This window comes from Ursus maritimus, unplaced genomic scaffold (genome assembly GCF_017311325.1).
Source record: "Ursus maritimus isolate PB19 unplaced genomic scaffold, ASM1731132v1 scaffold_7, whole genome shotgun sequence".
Taxonomy (NCBI): domain Eukaryota; kingdom Metazoa; phylum Chordata; class Mammalia; order Carnivora; family Ursidae; genus Ursus; species Ursus maritimus.
In genome coordinates this window covers 60,463,132-60,483,969 of record NW_024426885.1, presented here as the reverse complement: position 1 = coordinate 60,483,969, position 20,838 = coordinate 60,463,132, and the positions used below count along the sequence as shown (strand labels likewise).

Sequence of the window (20,838 nt, the reverse complement as noted above, 5' to 3'; positions counted from 1 at the left end):
TCCTCTAGTGTCCTATTCTTATGTTGTTTAAAATAGCTTCCCTTTTGCCTGAGTCTATGAATGATGGTGTTTTAGACGGGTTCTTTCTACATAGTCTCTCCTTTGAATTCTGTTTCGTTTGTTTGTTTCAGCCTCTGTCTCTCATGTATAATTTTCTCAAATGTTGGCTGGTCCTTGGTCCTCTGCTCATATTGGAGGATGATGATCACAAGCTGGCTGGAGGCCCTGTGCCCGTGAAGAGGCTTTAATGTCCTCTTCAGTGTAGGGTGATCTGATGAGGCAACCATGTTTGTTCCTGGAGCTCCTGAGAGGAAGTACCACAAACCGAATGGCTTAAAAAAAAAAAAAAATTATGTCTCACGGTTCTGGAGGCAAGAAGGACGTAATTGAGATGTGGACAGGGCCACGCTCCCTCTGAAACCGGTTGAGGAGAATCCTTTCTTGCTGTTTCCAGTGTCCAGTGGTTGCCAGTCCCCGTGCTCCTTACCTTCCAGCTGCAGCACTTCACATGCTGCCCCTGCAGTCACACGGTCACCTCCCCTATGTGTCTGTGTCCCAGAATCACTTCTCTGCTCCTCAAAAGGAACCAGGCACATGAGATTCAGGGCCCACCGTACCCTAGTGTGATCTCATCTTAACTAATGACATCTGCAGTGACCCTGTTTCCAAATGATGTCTCATTCTGAGGTACTGGGGGGTTAGAGCTTTGTACTATTCAGATCAGGCTGCCATTACAAAATATCACACACTTGAGAAGCTTAAACAACACAAATTTATTTTCTCACAGTTGTGGAGACTGAAAGTCCAGGATTAAAGTGCCATCAGGATTGGGTTTTGGTGATGCCTCTTCCTGGCTTGTAGACAGCCACCTTCTCTCTGTGTCCTCATGTGGCCTTTTCTATGTGCATGAGTGAAGAAAGCTCTTGTGAGTGTCTCTTGTAAGGACACGAGTTCTATCAAATTAGGGTCCCCTTATGACCTTATTTAATTCTAATTACCTCCATAAAGACCCTGTCTCCAAATACAGTCACCTTGGGGCTTATGGCTTCAACATATGAATTTGGGGAGATCACAGTTCAGTCCATAACAGCTTCAGCATATCTGAGGGAGGGCGCCTGGGTGGTTCAGTTGTTAAGCGTCTGCCTTCGGCTCAGGTCATGATCCCAGGCTCCTGCGATCGAGCGCTGCATCGGGCTCCCTGCTCGGCAGGAATCCTGCTTCTCCCTCTCACACTCCCCTTGCTTGTGTTCCCTCTCTCGCTGTCTTTCTCTGTCAAATAAATAAGTAAAATCTTTAAAAAAAAAATAAAAATTAAAAAAAAACATATCTGAGGGAAACAGAGTTCAAACATAACAACTATTTCCTTGGAAAATTGTCAATATCTTTAGGTATTTTCTCTCATGCAAGTCAGATTCTTCAGAGAAGATTCTTCCATTTTGAAAGGTACTTGGTTGCTAGTATTCCAATGAGAGAATAAGGGTTGGGGCTCTCAATATTTAATTTATAAACTGTAACTTAATTCCTACTCTCAACTGTGCCAGAGATTTGCAAATCCGGAGCTCCTCTGACTCACTCTTCCCAGAGAATCAGCCACAAGGTTCTCCTGGGAGGAAGGAGGCACATCACCAAACCACTAGAGTGGGAGGGCATCTGGGGGCCTGCCTGCTCCTTAGGCAGACTTAACAGCCATTCTTCCTGTCTTTTGCCCTTGTGGCCAAGAATTGTGTCACCAATTCTTGAGCCTTTCTGGAGTTCTGCGGTGTCAAGTTGGATTGCTTCTCAATTTTTCCCACTGTCAGCTTAATATTCAGTTTTTTCAGGCCCCCTAAGTCAGTTGCTACTCATCCACTTCCTTCCTTCCTCCAAAAATGTCGACGCTTTATTCTGTATTCTTCTGGACTTAATATCTTTTTAAAAAATCACTTTTACTGTTGTTTTAATGAGATTTGTGGCAAGGATGCAATTAAATGTGTATATTCAGTTTATCATCTTTACCCAGATTCCCAAATTGACTTTGTGAGTGGAATACTTCTGGTTGAAATATGCTGTGATATCAAATAAGACTTTTTTTTATCATTAACATTGGTTTTTAAAATGTGTTCGCATAGAAGATAGGTTAAAAGTAGTAATAGATACCATTTTTTAGATCTTTGACAATCATTTTAAAAGTTAATTTTAACTGACATACAGTGAATACATGTGTATCCATCTTGTCTTGAGTTAATTTGGTTTGTAAATCAATTACTGATAAATAAAAATCACAATTCTCACTTAGAACAATTAAATAAAATCACTTGGGGCAGTTCATTATCTTTTAATGAAATAAATCTACTTATATTTACTTTAGGTGATGAATATTCTTTTATAAACCTAATTTTTGATATGCCAAGTTTACTTATTACATATTAAATACATATCAGTATGTAATTTCACTGCTGAAGGAATTGATGCTCTTATAATTAAGCGGCGTATACTCTTCCTTATGTTTTCTAAAACCAGTTTCTTCATGATCATCTCATGGCCATTACAATGAATCCACTTTAGAAAACAAGTGTTAAATTTAAATAAGTTTATATAATTGGAGTGTGTGTTAAATGAATGTCTAGCACAGTTCCTTCTAAAATTTTTGAATGTGAATTACAGTACCCCTTGACCTTTATGAAGTCAACAAAAGCATTCCTACAATTTTCACACTAAGATACAGCTAGCCAACCACAGCTATCTTGTCCTTTTCTAGCTTCCAATGCAAATGCTTTAGAAAGCATACACAAAGAAAAAAAAATTCTCACAGTAACATTTAAACCTAATAGGCTAACTTGGGCTTTTGCTAATATCTAAGAAGAATTTGACCAATTGTAGTGCCAATGGAAATAGATTTTTAAAAACAGGGACAGAAACGGTTGTTTCCATTAAAGGAAATGTTGTTAAGTAGTAAATCGGAGATAGGCCTAGCCACCTCCACCCCAACCCCTAGTGATGGGACAGCTGAAAATCAGAAAGGCTACAGCAACCAAAAAACACTTACTGCCACCACCCTCCCTTGTTGGAGACAGCTCGCTCTCTGTCTTTCTCAAATAAATAAATCTTTAAAAAATAAAAATAAAAGCTCATGAGAGATGTTACTTCAGAAATATAATAGAAATGTAAAAAGATGAATTTTTTTTGAAAAATTACAAAAAAATATATTGAATATATGAAATTTTGTCTATCTCTTGGCTGTCAGAATATAGACTGATTCTTTTTTTAAACCACAGGTCCAAACTCTGTAGGTAAAATGAGAAAAATAATCTTCAAAAGGTCCTGAAAAGTCATAAAAATAAATTGAGTAGTTTTATTTTAAAGTATTATATTAATTTACAAAGATTTCCAATAGGCATCTTTTGGGTTTTTTTAATTTTTTATTTAAGTTGCAGTTAACATGCAATGTAATATTCGTTTCAGGTGTACAATATAGTGATTCAGCACTTACATACAACACCCAGTGCTCATCACAAGTTCCCTCCTTAATCTCCATCACCTATTTCACCCATCCCCCCACCCACCTCCCCTCCAGCAACCCTCAGTTTGTTCTCTGTAGTTCAGAGTCTTTCTTGGTTTGCCTCTTTCTTTTTCCTCCCCCCTTTGTTCATTTGTTTTGTTTCTTAAATTCCACATATGAGTGAAATCATATGGTATTTGTCTTTGGTTGACTTATTTCGCTTAGCATAATACTCTCTAGCTCCATCCATGTCATTGCAAATGGCAAGATTTCATTTCTTTTTGATGGCTGAGTAATATTCCATTACACACACACACACACACACACACACACACACACATCTTTATCCATTCATCAATCGATGAACACTTGGACTGTTTCCATAATTTGGCTATTGTAGATAATACTGCTGTAAACATCAGAGTGCACATATCCCTTGGATTTAGTGTTTTTGTAGTCTTTGTAAATACCTAGTAGTGCAATTGCTGGATCATAGGGTAGTTCTGTTTCTAACTTTTTGAAGAACCTCCATATTGTTTTCCCCAGTGGCTGCATCAGTTTGCATTCCCACCAACAGTGCAAGAGGGTTCCTCTTTCTCCACATCCTCACCAACACTTGTTGTTTCTTGTGTTGTTGATATTAGCCATTCTGATAGGTGTGTCTTGGCTATCAGATTAAATATAGACTGATTCCTTTTTTCTAAAATCACAGTTCCAAATTCTGTAGGTAAAATGGGGAAAAGATCTTGAAAAGTCACAAAAGTAGATGGAGTTGAGTAGTTTTATTTTAAATATTGTATTAATTTTCAAAGATTTCTGATAGGCATCTTTTAAATGAAGATCTAACTTCAGTTTTATTATGTTATATCCTTTCTTTATTATTATTATTTTAAGTAGGCTCCATGCTGGGCTTGAACTCATGACCCTGAGATCAAGACCTGAGCTAAGATCAAGAGTCGGACACTCAACTGAGTGAGCCACCCAGGTGCCCCTAAATGTTTTTTTAATCCCCCAAGTAATTTTTACCTATAGCCAAGGTGAAAATAATTAAGTATCTTATGTTATTGTGAAAAGTGAATAGTTTTTACCACATTGTACTTTTTTAATGCAAATTTATGTATACAGATGGACACCAAATAGCAAATAGTTTGTTTTAGAAACATCTGTATGTAAATGCACTAATTAACAACTTGGAACATCTTGTAGAAAAATAATACTTCAACAAAATTAACCATACAACACAGTACGGGTAAGGATACTAAGTTAGACTTTCTCCTGGTTCCCGTGTTGTAGAGCTGGCCATACACAAAATTTTCTCCACCAGTGAAGTTTCCCTTTAGAATCAGCCACCTTTCTTCACCTTACTCCAGCCTCTTTGTTCCTCTGACTGTGTTTACCCAGGGCCTTCAAGCTGTCCTGCACCCTGGCACTCAGCCAGCCCTTTCTTACCCCAAGTATCCTGTGACCTGTCACTCGTCTCTCTCCACCCCAATGTGAACCTCAGTTCTCTAGGTGAGGTTGATTGCACATGCTTTTGAAGGGAAGTAATCTGATATCCCAGGTTCATTTTCAGTCATGACAGAGATTTATTCTTCCTGGAGTTCTTTCCTACCAGTCTTTGCTTCTCAAGAACACTGTGTTATCCCATGTGGTATGAAGACTGGTTCTTACTGTTTGAATGATTATCGTACGTTCGAAGTACGCTGTTGAGCCTAGTATATAAAACTACAAGTTGTATATAAAAGAGTGTATCTTACCTAAAGAATGAAATTTTTCATGTTCTATGTCCGTTGTAGTCTTGCCTGTCACCTGTATATCCTGCAGTAGCTAGGTTAGTTCACTTGTGGAAATAGCAAGATGGGATTGTCTGTGTGAAAATAGATGGAATGGTGGTACCTCAGTGCCCAAGGAATGGTGCCAGTCCTTGGAATACCTCACGTGGGAAACATGGTGGGCCAAGACTTTGGGAACACTTAGGGAAAGAAGAAGGAAGAGTGACTATTTATTTGTTTGTGTGTGTATGTATGTATGTATTGATAGAGTGATTGTTTAGTGTTAAAAGTAGCACATTTTAGGGGCGCCTGGGTAGCTCAGTCGTTAAGCGTCTGCCTTCGGCTCAGGGTATGATCCCAGTGTCCTGGAATCAAGCCCCGCATCGGGCTCCCTGCTCCCCTGGGAGCCTGCTTCTTCCTCTCCCACTCCCCCTGCTTGTGTTCCCTCTCTCGCTGGCTGTCTCTCTCTGTCATATAAATAAATAAAATCTTTTTTAAAAAAACTAAAAAAAGTAGCACATTTCAGGAGCATCTGGGTGGCTCTGTCGGTTGAGCGTCTGACTCTTGGTTTTGGCTGTGGTCACAATCTCAGGGTGGTGGGATTGAGCCCCACATCAGGCTCAGCACTCAGCAGGGTGTCTGCTTAAGAGTCTCTCCCTCCCCCTCTGCCCCTTCCGAGAAATTCTATTATAAGGGAACTGTCTTTCTCACAAATATTTATTATCCCAAATAAATCAGTAGTACTTTAAACAGTATAAAAAAGTGAACTGTGAATTCTCAGCCGGTATAGATGGAGAGAGTTATTTTGGACTAAGAGGTCATTCCTTCCTAAATTCTGCTCCCGGGAACAGTTCCCATAAGCAGATCCTGCTTTTTACATCTTCTTTCCAACACTCCTTTTAAATTAATTATCACCTAGTTTTCAAATGTTTTTGCACTTTTACCTTCTCTCAAGTTCCTCAAACTGCTGAGGTCAGGGATGAGATATATGGGGCTTCTGTGATTCACAGTCACTGGGGAAGACCAAGGAAGCAGGGTGACAGGCTTCCATTTCTAATGATAGTCCTTCAAACCTACAGGCTCATTATAATTAATCCGTGAGGTCTTTGGCAACGATGTCTGGGATTTGCAGGTAAACTGCATTGCAGCAGCTTCCCTATCTGAAAGTATAACCAACCCCCAGACATCTGAGTGTGGGGGAGCTGTACAAAGTTAAGATATTCTTAAATGGGGCAGTGGGGGAAGAAGTAGCCCAACGTCGAGGAAGCCCAAATCAATTCTGGCCTCATGTATTCACCCCAAACACATGTCCCCTTTTTAAAAAAAAGAACGCTTTTCAGCCATGGTCTCTATTCACTTTGGACTGAACTTCAACTAGCTTATTTTCAAGCATGCTTCTAACTTGGCACAGCTGTGGGGAAAATCCCATAACTGAGCCATCTGGGTTGGATAAAAGAGGGAGTTTTTCTATTGATTTCTCACATTTTGTTCCTTTTTGTTTTTAGTGGGGAAAAATCATTATGAAGTAACCAAATTATTGCATAATGTTAATGAAATGGGAGAAATCTTTTCAACTCTATACTATTTCTAAAAACTTCTATATTAGAAGGTCTCTCTGTTGTCTCTGAAATGTGGTGTAGAACAAATGTTTTGGGTGAATTGACTTGAGTGAATAATAATGGTCAGAAAATAAGGTTCTCTTTGGGTGGTCTGAAATTCAGCAGTGTTTATTTCTTTTCAGACTCAGCAAAGATTTTTTTTTTCCTGTGAAGCATATTTTAGTATTTTATGATCTGGATTTACTTAGTGTGGTTATAATTAAAATCATCAGGCATATGTAATTTTTCATTTTTTCTTAAAGACCAGCATTAATTGCTTTATGATTCAAAGAACCTGAAATTAAGAAATGTTGGAAAATTGTTTAATCTCTGATAAGTCTGAGAACAACTTTGACAAAATAGACTGTTTTGTATGTTATGAACTGCTGTTTGCAGTCCAGAGTTACTTGGCGGGGGGGAGCCGGGGGAGGGGCAGAAGCGGGCTCCCAGCTGAGCAGGGAGACCGATGTGGGGCTTAATCCCAGGACCCTGGGATCATTTTCTGAGCCGAAGCCTGCCGCTTAACTAACTGAGCCTCCAGAATTAAGAAACTATTAAGCAAAAGTCTTCCTCTGTTCTTGCTTTACCAGACCCGGGGTGCTAGATGCCAGCAATATGATGGTGAACACAATGGTTTCTGCCCCTGTTGGTTGTTACAGTCTAACCAGCAGGGTATATGTTACATAAACCATTGCCCAGATATGCTACAAAGAAAAAGGATGGCGCACAAAGATTATATATGACCTTTACAGGGGGAGGAGTTAATTAGGGAAGACTTTCCTTTGGAAGAGAAGAAATTTCATTTATACAAGGCAAATAAATAATATATAATAAAATATTAGTAGTTACATGGTGGAGCAGACATTATGCTGGTAATCACCAATTCTTATCCTTTAATGTCTTCTTTTACTAATCCCTCCCATGAAAGCTTCTTGGTGGTAGGAACACCTTGAATCACGTTTATGCCTATTTCATGGGAAAGGGCTTTGTTTCTAAAGGGCCCTGAGTAATATTTATCAAATTAATATATCACATAATTTTTCTTTTCATCATGGAAGTATAATTATACACTTACATCTTTTAACATACATTACTGTTACTATCACTGTTGTTATAATATTACACTAGTCCTAGCATAGAGAGAATAAGTTATATAAAGATTCAATTTAAGAAAAAAATTTTTTTTCTTTGAATAGGCTCCACACCCAACGTGGAGCCCAACACAGGGCTTGAACTTATGACCCTGACATCCAGACCTGAGCTGAGATCAAGAGCCAGATGCTCAACTGACTGAGCCACCCAGGCACCCCTGTATTTTTTAACTAATATGCCATTACTGCTATTACCATGACTCATAAATCTACAGCAATGTGCCTCCTTCCGTGAGACCATGATATTCCCCTATATATTCGGGGCTGTGCACTGCTCTCAATTTCTGTGATGGAAATCAGCAGGATTGTTTCACAGTTGCTGTTCACTTTTTGTTTGCTTTATTTGTTTGGGGATTTCAGTCAATTTCATTGTCTAAGGATATAAATCATAAAAACTTGTTTTCTTAAAAAATGTTAAAAGATCATGAAACGAGGCCTACTTTTTTTTTTGCAGTCAAGAGTAGGTAAATGCATACCTGTTAAATGGAGCATGGTCTTTTGATAGTAAATTTAGCCTATGGGTGTATTCATTTTACCGTATTCACTCAGGCTTAAAATATCCTCTAATTCCTTTGAGAGAGTAAAGCTAAGAACACCACCACATGACTGTCTGGGTTTCTGAAATGCTAAGGCTTTGTAAAAGCCTTATGGATTTTGAGTAATAATAAAGCAGGTGCTGGCTTGTTAAATAAGCTAATCTGATCCATGTACTATATAAACTAGAATGTAATTTTAGATACTATGGTTTTGTATCACAGATGATTCCAGAATCTCCAAAAGAACTTGCCTAATTATAAGAGTATATATTCTTGGAATATAAATTCATTTTGATATTTAAATGATTTTAAGATTTCATTTAAGGAATCTTTTTCTTATAAATATTGTATTTTCAATTAAAATATTCACATTTCTCAACTCACAAAAAATATATCGTACATAAAGCATTCCAAGATTTAGTTATTATTTCTTTTTAAAGATTTTATTTACTTACTTGACAGAGAGAGAGCACAGCAGGGGGACCAGCAGGCAGAGGGAGAGGAAGAAGCAGGCTCACTGAGCCAGGGAGCCCGACGTGGGGCTCGATCCCAGGACCCTGGGATAATGACCTGAGCCGAACGCAGATGCTTAATAACTGAGCCACCCAGGCGTCCTGCGTTCCAAGATTTTAATATGACTGCCAGTTCATTGTGACCACTTTCAAAAAAGGTCTATTACCAAATATTTAGGAAGAATGGAAATGACAGTCTTGTATAGAAGTTAGCCCAGTTCATTAATTCTTTTGATAAATACCTTTGAGAATGTCTTTTGTTGCAGGTACCATAGCAGGCATCAGGTATACCCTTGGGAAACAAAACAAAGCAAAGTGAGCATCAGACAACATTTTTCAAGTAGTATGCCCACTGACCTTTATGTACTGTATGCTTTGGATATCTTGGCCTCCCACTCAGAATAAACCCACTTTAAACTTTATGCATGTTTCTTTTCTTTTTTTTTAAAGATTTTATTTATTTATTTGACAAAGAGAGAGACAGCCAGCGAGAGAGGGAACACAAGCAGGGGGAGTGGAAGAGGAAGAAACAGGCTCCCAGCAGAGCAGAGGGCCCGATGCGGGGCTCGATCCCAGGACCCTGGGATCACGCCCTGAGCTGAAGGCAGACACTTAATGACTGAGCCCCCCAGGCACCCCTTTATGCATATTTCTAACCAGCTAATTTATCTGATTTATTGGCCTAAGGAAAATAAAAGGGGATTGCCACTGAAGTCATCCAGACTGACAGTGCAGATAACAATGAACAAATGCACACAGATAGAACCACATTTGCCAAGGGATCACAAAAGTAGTTTAAAATAATATTTCTCTGGCCAATCTGCTGCATGAGAACATCAATGCTTCCTATACTCCAGATCCTTCTGAGAGTCCCCTGAAGGTATCTCAACCAGAATTTCTTAACATGGTAGTCCTTTTCTCCATTTTCAGATCACTGTGGTAGTATCACCAACCAGGGCCTTAACCATGCCACACATGGCAGCCGATGGCACTGGGACTGATGCTTCCCTCATTCTAGAACCTTTGCTACTAAGGCCTTGCTTTAGTGTGACCTTTCATGTTAGGGTAGGCAAGTCTACTATAATTATAATGTGTAACAAAAATGCGACGGCTGAAGGAATATAGAAATGTATTTCTCTCTCATATAACAGTCCAGGTTAGGTGTCTTATTTTGGTAACAAATTCTCATGCCATCCTTCAAGAACTGGGACTCTACCCACTTACAGCACATGGCTTCCAGCGTTGCCCTGCTCTGTGCCCTCCTGGGCCACAGGAAGGGGGAAGATCCTGTGAGGGAGATACACCCACTTCTCAAAAGCCTCACCTCACTTTCTGCTGGGGAGAACGGGACACACTGCGAAGTGGGGCTGAGAGGCACCAGCCCTGGCTGGGCCACTGCACAGTCACAATTCTGCCGTTAGGCCTCTTGACGGACAGCAAGCTGTCACTTCCCATCTCTGTCTTGTTTCACTGTCCTAGACCTAGACCACTGCAGCCTCCTAGATCTAATCTCCAGAGAAGCTGAGGCCCTCCCTTCATCACATAATCTAGAACATCTCTACCCTAGGCTGCTGCTTTTCCCATCCAGATGAACAGCTTGTCTAAACCTTTACTACTGTCCTCAGACCCACCTTCCTTCCCACTCCCACCCAGCCTGCAAGGATGACCTTCCCTCCTTCTCTAAAGTAAAGACAGAGGTCCCTCGCTCTGGTTCTCTTCCCAACACAGCCAGTCTTTTCTTTCCTTCCATCCCAGAGGAGCCTGCCTCTCTGCTGCTTTCTCAAGCCCACTCTTCTTCCTAATCTAATTCTTGTCTTTCTCATGTGGGATCTTGTTCCATTAAGTATCCCTGCTTTCTCTTCATTTGAATCTTCTTATCTTGCTGGTAAAATTTTCAATCCTTGAGAATATAAACATGCTTTCTTTTTGCTTCATGCTGTTTTTTATTCCTCCCTTTTTTTCCTTCTAAAACCAGATCTCCCAAAGGGCTAGTTGATGCTTACCCATCCTGCTGCATCTCCTCAAGTGTCTGGCCTTTTGCAATCCTTACAGAAAGGAGCCCATATGCAGTCAGCAACTCATCAGTATGTATTTCTGGAGCTCTGTCGATGCCAGGCACTGGGAATTCAGTGAACAGAATAAAAGTCTTTCTCGTCTTGGAGTTTACATTCTAGTAGGGAAAGGCCAAAAAAAAAAAAAAAAAGGTAAACATTTGCTAGATGTGTCAGTGATATATGGTATGTTTCTGAAGAGAAAAGTGAGTCAGGATAAGGGAGCTAGGAGGACATCGATATTTTAAAAGACCTCCCGGATAAATATTTGAGCAGAGACCCAAAGCAAGTGAGAAAGTGATCCACATGGACAACTGCGGGAAGACAAACACACACACACAGACACAAAGTATGTCCCGAGGCCCTGGGGCAGGAGTATATCTGCGCACACAAGGGACAGTAAAAGGGCCAGGGTGATACAGGGCAGCAAGGAGCAGCAGATGAGGCCAGAGAGGTAGCAGGTGTCAGATCCACAGGGTCTTCTAGGCCATGGTAAGAATTCTGATGGGAGCCCTCAGAGGGGTTTGAGCAGAGGAATGGCGTGATTTGGCTTCTGTTTTAAGGAGAGCCTGGGACCGCTGTGTGCAGAACAGACCCAGAAAAGCAGTGTAATCAGTTAGGATGTGCTGTCGGAATCATGCGGACAGGAGATGGTGGTCATCTGGGCCAGGGAGGGATCTGTGGAAGTGGTGAGAAAAGACTTCCGTTCTGGGTGGATCAAAGCGATGGCAGGCGAGGTGGTGCTGGGACCTTCGTTTGCCCTTCCAGTGGAATTTCCCCTCCACATTTCTCCACCTTGCTTATGGCCCAGGGGCTGATTCATACCGACTGCATCACCTCTGGCTTCCCTTTGGGTTTGGCCTGTGTGAGGCTTTTGCAGAAGATCAGAAGGCAGGATGAACATGTCAGAGTACTGTCCTCGCAGCGTCCTCCCTTCCTCCCCTGCCACCATGGGTTGACTGTGACTGTCCACCTGAGGCTACAGCTCTCCCCTTACAGCTGCCCTCCCTGGATTCCAGGAAACTTTTCCCTGCCCTCCCTCCCTCCTTCACATCTAGGAGTAATGCCAGCTCCTGCTGTTGCTAGCTCCAGGGTACACCAGTATCCTTTTATTGGGTTTCCTGAACCTTGCTCACAACTTTATAAATAGTCCCTTTAGGAAGCTTTCCTCAGATTCTTGTGCTCTTGACTCACACTGGAAGCTAGGACACCTAAAGTCGTAAGAACAGCAGAACATTTTTTTTTAATCACAGTTTTTTACTCATTTTTCCCCAGTAAAATGTTAAATCCTTGAGGACAGAAGCTATCCTATTCGTGTTTCTAGTCTCATAACAAAGTAAGTAGGGTTTGCTACAGTTGTGTCAGTGTTATATGTAATGATGCCACCTGAGTCCTTAAGAATTGTCTAAATTATGTTTGATATGAAAGATTTATCAAAAGTAGGGTGTGTACACCCATCTTAGTCCTCATAGGATAGTATAAGCTTCACCTTGTTGGATAATTCATTTCCCTGGGACCAAAGAGAGTCTTTTCTTAAGAAAGAGTTGAGTACTTGGGGCGCCTGGGTGGCACAGCGGTTAAGCGTCTGCCTTCTGCTCAGGGCATGATCCCAGCGTTATGGGATCGAGCCCCACATCAGGCTCCTCCGCTATGAGCCTGCTTCTTCATCTCCCACTCCCCCTGCTGTGTCCTTCTCTCGCTGGCTGTCTCTATCTCTGTTGAATAAATAAATAAATAAATCTTTAAAAAAAAAAAAAAAGAAAGAGTTGAGTACAGTTTTCTTATTACTTGTTGTTCTTGTGAGGATATCTAGACAATGGTTTGCTGATTTTACCAGTAGAAAGATACTGTGTACTATTTGTTTCTACTTCCCCAAGAATAAATTTTTTTTTCCCAAGAACGTAAATTTTTAACAAATAATGATGCCAGTATCCTTTTTTTCCAGCAACTTAAAAGGTCGTTGTAATTTATTAAGGTTACCAGTTACTAACTTATCTTTGTATAACATTTTAAAGGTGATTATATTTGGTTATATACATTCACAAGATTATCAGTGTAATTGTTTTCCTACCAATTTCCGGTTTTATTTTTACATTGTTATTGTTGTTTTCTTTTGATCTAAAGAATATTTTATCTTTAATCATCACATGTTTAAGTATACGTCTATAGTTTTGTGACTTGTTTTTTTTTTTCTTTTTGACCTTGACTTCTTTCTTACTATTTCCTTGGAGCAAAACCTTAAACACTAGGCTGTGTGGCCTTGAGATGTAGTTTTAATAAAAGCTTTGCAGAGTAATCATTTGGTATAAAATCCCAACCAAATCCATTAATAGAAAAAAAGAAAGCAATATCTTTTCAAGGTGAACTTTCTTTGTGGTTGCTCCCACGAATAACACACACTCATTACATTAATTTAATTATTATTGCCTGCCTATTATAATTTAAGGTCCATATTTCTGATAAGGACAACCAAAAAATCTGTAAGTTTAAGAACAGATTATCAAGGAATTTATTCATTAAAGACAAATTCCTATACCATGGAGTTCTGCTAATATAAAATTGTTGTCAATACTCCAGGAAAATGTCCAGGAATACCTTCATAATTGGATAGTTGGTTGTGTTTTAACTGAAATGGCATGACCTTCTTCTTTTTTCTTCTTTTTCTCCTTTTTAAATTTTTTACATTGCTAAATATCCCCACAACCTAAATAAATATATGGGGATTTTTAAAGAGATAAACATGGGGCACCTGAGTGGCTCAGTCAGTTAAGCGTCTGCCTTGAGCTCAGGTCATGATCTCAGGGTCCTGGGATCGAGCCCAGCCCTGGGCTCCCTGCTCAGCGGGGAGCCTGCTTCTCTCTTTGCGCCTCCCCCTGCTTGTACATGCACGTGCTCGCTCGCTGTCTGTCAAATAAATAAATAAGATCTTTTTTAAAAAATAAAGAGATAAATGTTACATTCTTTAAAGCATTTTTATTTTGTGGCTTTTAAAATTAATTTAATAACTTCATTTGGAAACTAAATAAGCCCTTGAAATCTATGGGATGTGTAGCCGCTCTCCTTCATTGGAGAACTAGTCACTCAGGGTATCACCAGTCACTATCTTACAGTCCCCATTACCTCTCTTGTGGTATGACTACCACAAGAGGTATGACTACCTCTTATGACTACTTGTGAAGTGGTTATCTATTTGGAAACTCACAATCATAAGGTTGGTGGAAAATAGTGAAATAATGAAAAGTAATAAGCACTGACCTAAATAATTTTACCTTTCTGAAAGTTTCCTAAACTTTCTATGAGACAGACAACCGAATTTAAACCTCTCTTTTCCTGGGAAAGATGATAGTCACACTGATTTCCCTGTGTTGCATACAAGGAGAGGGACGGGGACTGACAGGAGGGGTCTGATGGCCACCGCTTGTTCATTGAGAAGGGAAGACTGTGCCTCCTCCGGCCATCTCTTAGCTCACTGGCCTTGTGCACCTTATTTATTTTGGCCCTCAAGACGGTAAGAGTTTCCTGTATGATTTGTCTTCAAGCTGTGCCCAGGGAGCGCATGGGTTTCATGGCGTCTCTTCCACCGTCGCACCGCAGGTGGAATGGGAGACCCCGTGGGAGCGCTTTTCTCCTGTGATTGTCACAGTTTTTCTCAGTAAAGGGTTGTATAGTTTTCAAAACTGTGATCACCTCTAAGATCCCTTCTAGCTGTGGAAAAGCTCATTATTCTGTTTCCAGTCTTTTTTCTTCATTCCTTTTTGGGAGAGGCTTTCAGTCACTAGGGGTGAAAGCTAACCTTTTGAATACAGCTGAAAGGGAAGAGTGCTGACTTCGTGTTTGGATCGAGAAGGGCCGGGTGAATCAACTCAGGAAAGAGTATCACTTTCCTTAAAAAAGGGAGGGGTGGGAGAAAATGTAGATAGGATGTGAGGCCTGGAAGAAAATCCCCATATTTGGACAAAAGTTTGGAATTGGCAGCAGTGAGTGATTTAAAGAGAACTCATAAAAAGTAAAAAAAAACTTACTAAAAAGTATATTTGGGCTGTTTTGGGGTTTTTTTAATTTGAGATGATAATTGTTAATCAGGTGCCTTGTATTTCTCATATAGATAATATACCCTATTATTTGCTTTGGGCAAATTTTTTAAGCTTTCAGGAGTCTATAAATTAGAGTAAATTGGTATTATTTCTATTTCATGGTACATTGCTTCAAAAGTTATTCATGGCTGTTTTTAATTGAATTGTCCATGTAAAGAAAAAACCATAAAAGCCACTTGAATTATAGTTTCTATTGTCTGTGGAATACCCAAACAAGCTTCTATATTAAAACTAAATAGTTAGGTCAATTTTCTAGCTATTTATAGAGACCTAAATTTTTTCTGTCATTTCATTGGGATGAGAACAAGGGAAGTGGTGGTTATTCTTGGATCTCACAATTAACAAATCCTCACAAATTCTTTCTCTACATAGTGTAATTGATTAATAGCACCAAATCCAGGGTCAGGCAGCCTGGATTCAAATTGTGGCTAAGTGACCTTGAACAAGTCATTTTACTTCTCTGTCACTGTTTCCTTACCTATAGTGGAAATAATCATGTTTCCTTCCGTGTAGTATTGTTGTGGCGAGTAAATGATTTAATATGTAATGCACTTAGTACTGTCCCTAGCCCATAGTTGGCATGGTTTTGTGTATTAGCCATTATTATAATATTGAGCAAAAGATCAGAGATTTTAATCTTTAATGAAAATCCAACTTGTGATAAGAGAGTTCCTGTACTCGGGTAAAGTAGAAAGGTATAGTTGGGGAATTGAGTTCAAGAAAAATTAATCAGGCAGCATTCTATGAAAAGGACTGATACAAAGAGACACTGGAGTCTCAGGGACTGGTTAGGATGCTATATTCCAGGCAAGAGGTAAAAAAATGTCCTGAACTACTGTCTCAGTCCATTCAGACTTCTGTAATAAAAGTACCATAGACTGGGTGACTTATAAACAACAGAAATTTATTTCTCACAGTTCTGGAGTCTAGAAGTCCAATATCAAGGCAAGTCTGGTGTCTGGTGAGACCCACTTCTTGGTTCATAGATGGCCATTTTCTCTGTGTTCCCATATGGTGGAAGGGATGAGAGAGCTCTTTGGAGGCCCTTTTAGGAAAACACTAACTCCATTTATGAATTATAAGCTCCATCCTTGTGACCTCATCACCTCTCAAAAGCTCCACCTCCTAATACACATTTGGGGTTAGGATTTCAACATACAACTTTGAGGGGGAGGACGCAAACATTCACTCTATTGCAATGACCATTGTGGTGTTGATAAAAGAAGGAAATGATTGTGAGAGGTTACAGGTGTACAGGAGCTTGGGGAAAAGAAAACACTAACCGACTTTCAAACTAGGTCACTAGCCTTATGGATGTAACAAACCCAGGATCATTCTTTGGTTCCTGAACAGTTTCTATAGATTGAAAATTACGGAATGCAAAATTTAAAAGACTAATAAAGATTTAATGTGATCATATCATAGTATGCTGTTATTATGTAATAAATAGCTAATCGTCGTCATAAAGAAGCATGTAGATAAAAATAAGATCTTGTGAAGAACTTTCCTCCACTTAAGAAACCACTTAAGAAAAATATATCCTATTGTTCTGATTCTTTCATTCGGATTCCTGCATTATATTGTGTCAGGACCAGAGATTTGTTATTCTTTGATTCTCGTCTTATATGCCCGGACTTTTGATGTAGTGATGTGAGAAACGCAGACATAATAAACCTGTTGAGAATTAAACCATCACCTTCTGCATTTGATCCAGCATCTGTATATCTAAAAATATATATGTAATTATTCAGAGTTGCAAGTAATCTTAGTCTGTTATTTCATAAGCATTTTTATTATTTCCAGGTCCGATGGATGATGTACTGGATTGTTTTTGCTCTCTATACTGTGATTGAAACAGTAACAGATCAAACAGTCGCTTGGTAAGTCCTAGCACTGAGAAAGGGACAGACTGTAGACTCTTTGTCAGGTGTCCTGAGCTCTTACGCTGCTCTTGCTGGTAACCACGTTACCTAATTATCCAGTGTTTCGTTTTCTTCATCTGGTTTCCCGTAAGAACGTTACTTTCCTTACAGGCCCCCCTCAGATTAAGGCAGCTCGTTCTTCTCCCCATGTGTCGCTCTCTTCCGACCTCCCACACAGGTCCCAGGATCTTGGAATAGAAAAACTTGGTTGTCATTATCCTTTTTCCACACGATGACTTCAGGCTATTTTTCTTTATCACTTCCTAAATGACTCCCCCTTTGAAACCCACAGCATCTGGTTCTAGCACTCCCTCCCCATCCTTAAAACTCTCAACTACAAACATTCAGACCAGAGGACGTCAGCATCCACGTGGACGCCCACTCACCACCAGCTCCTTGGCTGCTTTGTTCCAAGTAGCTGAGACAAAATTAAAGCATGTTTATATCGTCAAGGATTTAACATTTTACCAAGAAGTAATACCAAATGGAACAACTTGCATCTCCCTGTGCCATATTTCACTGGTGCGTTTCCATCTAAACCTTACCATCACTTGGAGAAGTCCTCCTTTTAAAATCTTTAAACTTAATACTTTAAACTTAATACTTCTTTACCTGGGCTCCCAGAGGCAGCCCCCCAGAACATCAGTCAGCTGCTCATATAGGTATCTGTTTGAACCTCCCCATTCCTTTTACTCCCTATCTCCATGCCCTCCTGCATCTGTTTCAATCATTTGTTGTTCTCTCAGTAAACTGTCTTTCTGGCTTTACTCTTCTCATCATCCTCTCACAGCACTCTAGGTCACACTGGATTGCTAGAAAACAATAGAGACATCATCAGATTTAAATGTTCTTAACAACCTGCCCTCATTCATGAACTTCTCTGCGTCTGTACCCATCTCTCTCCTGATTTGAAACATAACATGTCCTTCCTCTATCCCAAAGCTCATTTCATTTACTGTTAAGTGTTTGGTGTAGAGTTTTGGGGGAGGGTTTTTTTATTTGCTTCTATGGGACAGAATATAGATTTCAAACCATGCCAGTTCTCTTAAGTTTCAAAGTTCTCTTTTTAGAGACCTCATTTTTCCTGATTGCAGATGTAGCATATATACATTATTAAAAAGCGAATGATGTAGAAAAAGTTTGCCAGGAACAGTACAAGTCCAGAAATTCCTCTGTAATTGCACCAGGCAAAGGCCCTTTGTTCACTGCACAGCAGTCATTCCTTACTGCCCTGTACCCTCTGCCTCGTCAGGAGAGCCCAGAATTGTTCAGATATTACGTATCTTCATAATTCCTGGCCCAAGGATGCTAGTCCTACGGTATATTAGTTCACTTTTGCTGTGGCAGTAGACAAAACCTTTTAACCACAGTGGGTTAGAAAAACAAACACGTATTTTTTGCTCAAGTTATTTAAGGGCAAAAGGTTGGCTGCAGCTTTGCTGGGCTCAGCTCAGTTTTAAGTGTCTTCTGCTTTCAGGACCAAAGCTGAAGAAGCAGCTGTTCTCAGGGCAGAAGGCAAAAATTTAAAGCAAGAGGTTGGGGGTGTCGGGGTGAGGAAGTCAATAGGCATTTAAAGCTTCCGCGTGCATGTGATATGTCAGACTCACGTGATGTTGGCCAAAGCAATTCACATGTCTACACCCGCAATCATTGCTCAAGGAAGTGCACTCAGCCTACAGGGAGAGAAAGCACTACAAAGTCACAGGAAAAGGGGCGTGGGTGGGTAACGCTAATCCCCAGTGTACCACATGGGAATTCCATTCCCCTTACAAGTGAACGATTGTCTGCCCAGCGTCACAATTCCGGCCAAATGAGATTGGAAGGAAAGTTCTTGGGGTCTTCTGAGAAAGAGAAGGAGATGTGTTCATGGGCTAACTTTGTGCCCTTGGAGCATGTAAAGCTGCGTCCTGGTGCATGGAGAGATGTCAGGTACCAAAATGCGGAAGGGTCGGGGGTGCCCCTCACCGCCCTGGGTAGATGCTATTAATATTCTCTCCTGATGGCTGCAGTCCATTGGCAGCTTGCCTATGGTCTCTTCAACAGAAGAATCTTACACTAGAAGTTGCTGAATCTCTGCAGCGATCAGGTCCCTCTTTGGTTAGAACTCATCTAGAGTTAATGAAATTAAGTCAATTCAAACATAGTTCTTTCGTTACTCACTCACTTTGACATGCGAAAATTTAACTTAGCGATTGAACTTTCTTAAAAGCTGTGTGTGTGTGTGTGTGTGTGTGTGTGTGCGTGTGAGATTTCCTCATTGTAGTTTAGTTTTTACCAGCAGTTTTTTCAAATTTTTTCTTGTTAGGTTCCCCCTGTACTATGAGCTTAAGATTGCCTTTGTCGTGTGGCTGCTCTCTCCCTATACCAAAGGAGCAAGTTTAATATATAGAAAATTCCTTCATCCACTTCTTTCTTCCAAGGAAAGGGTAAGATATATAATATATATAATATATATTATATAAGTAATATATAATATTATTATATTAATATTATAATATAAATATTTCTACAAATCGTTTGTTAGAAATGTACATCATCGCATGGTTTGTCCTGTAAAACGAGTGAAACTATCACTTCATGGGGGGGAGGTCCTCGTTTTTGGCTTCTTGACACTAGTGTCAAATAAAGTTTCTATCTGTGAGTTTGTTTTTCCCCAGGAGATTGATGACTATATTGTACAAGCCAAGGAGCGGGGCTACGAGACCGTGGTCAACTTTGGGCGGCAGGGGTTGGCTTTCGCGGCCACTNNTGTCACTGCAGCCGTGAAGGTAACTGTTCAGTTACGTGTTTTATCCAGTGTCACATTAAAGCCAATGGACAAAGTAGGGTGGCTTTTTATTCCAGATCATTATAAAATTTTGGCAGAATTTTGCTTTCTGCTTATTTTTGTAATACTGGAAAGAACAAGTAGATAATTTAAAAAACAATTGTTAAACATGTTTTTTAGAACTACTTAATATTCTGAAAGTCGTAATTGATCACAAAATGAGAGCTAGTTAATACAGAAAGACATACCTGAAGATGTCATTTTGTCGTAATTTTCCTACTTTATAACCTTAAAGTAAGGTTGAGTAAATCACCTCTAGTAAAGATGACCATTATTTCTTTCCCTGTCTCTGGTGTTTTTCTCTCTCTCTCTCCCTCTCTCGATGGCAATATCTTGGTAGGATTTCTGGCTTACTCCTGCACCCCTACTTCAACCAATTTGAGGTAACTGATTATTCAAAATAAGGCATGAAAAAATTCTGTCCTTAAAACGTGAGATTTTACTTAGCCAGTTACTAATGTCATGTGTTGTGTTTTGCAAGTGAAGTTATCAAATGTATGCCTTCTATGAAGACTCGCATTATGGCTTTTGGATTTTTTTGCATGTAGTATTTAATGTGGTTTATTTTAAATACCATAGCATAATTGATTTTGGTGTGTAGTATATGGAAAGAAAACAGGCTTCAGATCCAGAAAATGCTGAGTGTGACTTTCTAAATAACTGTTATTGGTGATTTACTTAACCTCTGTGTTCACTTGTTGCTTCATGTATACAATGGGGGTAATATACCTGTCTGTGAGAGCATTTACAAAAGCACGGTGCTTGCCAAAATATAGTAGGACTCCAATGAACATTAATATCACATGTCTCTCTCTCTCTCTCTCAAGTGAAAATTTGAGTTTGTTGCCATTAAGTTAAATTTGAGATAAATAGTATTCCAACTCTTGAGTTAGGCTT

At 39.8% G+C, this 20,838-nt stretch overlaps 1 protein-coding gene across 2 annotated transcripts in view; it reads left to right on the top strand.

Moving 5' to 3' along the window:
• REEP3 (receptor accessory protein 3) overlaps window positions 1-20,838 on the top strand; it is a 94,138-nt gene that overhangs the window by 51,243 nt on the left and 22,057 nt on the right. For both annotated transcript variants that reach the window (XR_005833244.1, XM_040624466.1), the window contains exons 3-5: window positions 16,996-17,072; window positions 19,420-19,540; window positions 19,772-19,882. Coding sequence is in view for 1 of the 2 variants with exons in the window: in XM_040624466.1 (XP_040480400.1) it covers window positions 16,996-17,072; window positions 19,420-19,540; window positions 19,772-19,882 (309 nt within the window). In the remaining variant the exon portion in view is untranslated. The remainder of the gene's footprint in view (window positions 1-16,995; window positions 17,073-19,419; window positions 19,541-19,771; window positions 19,883-20,838) is intronic.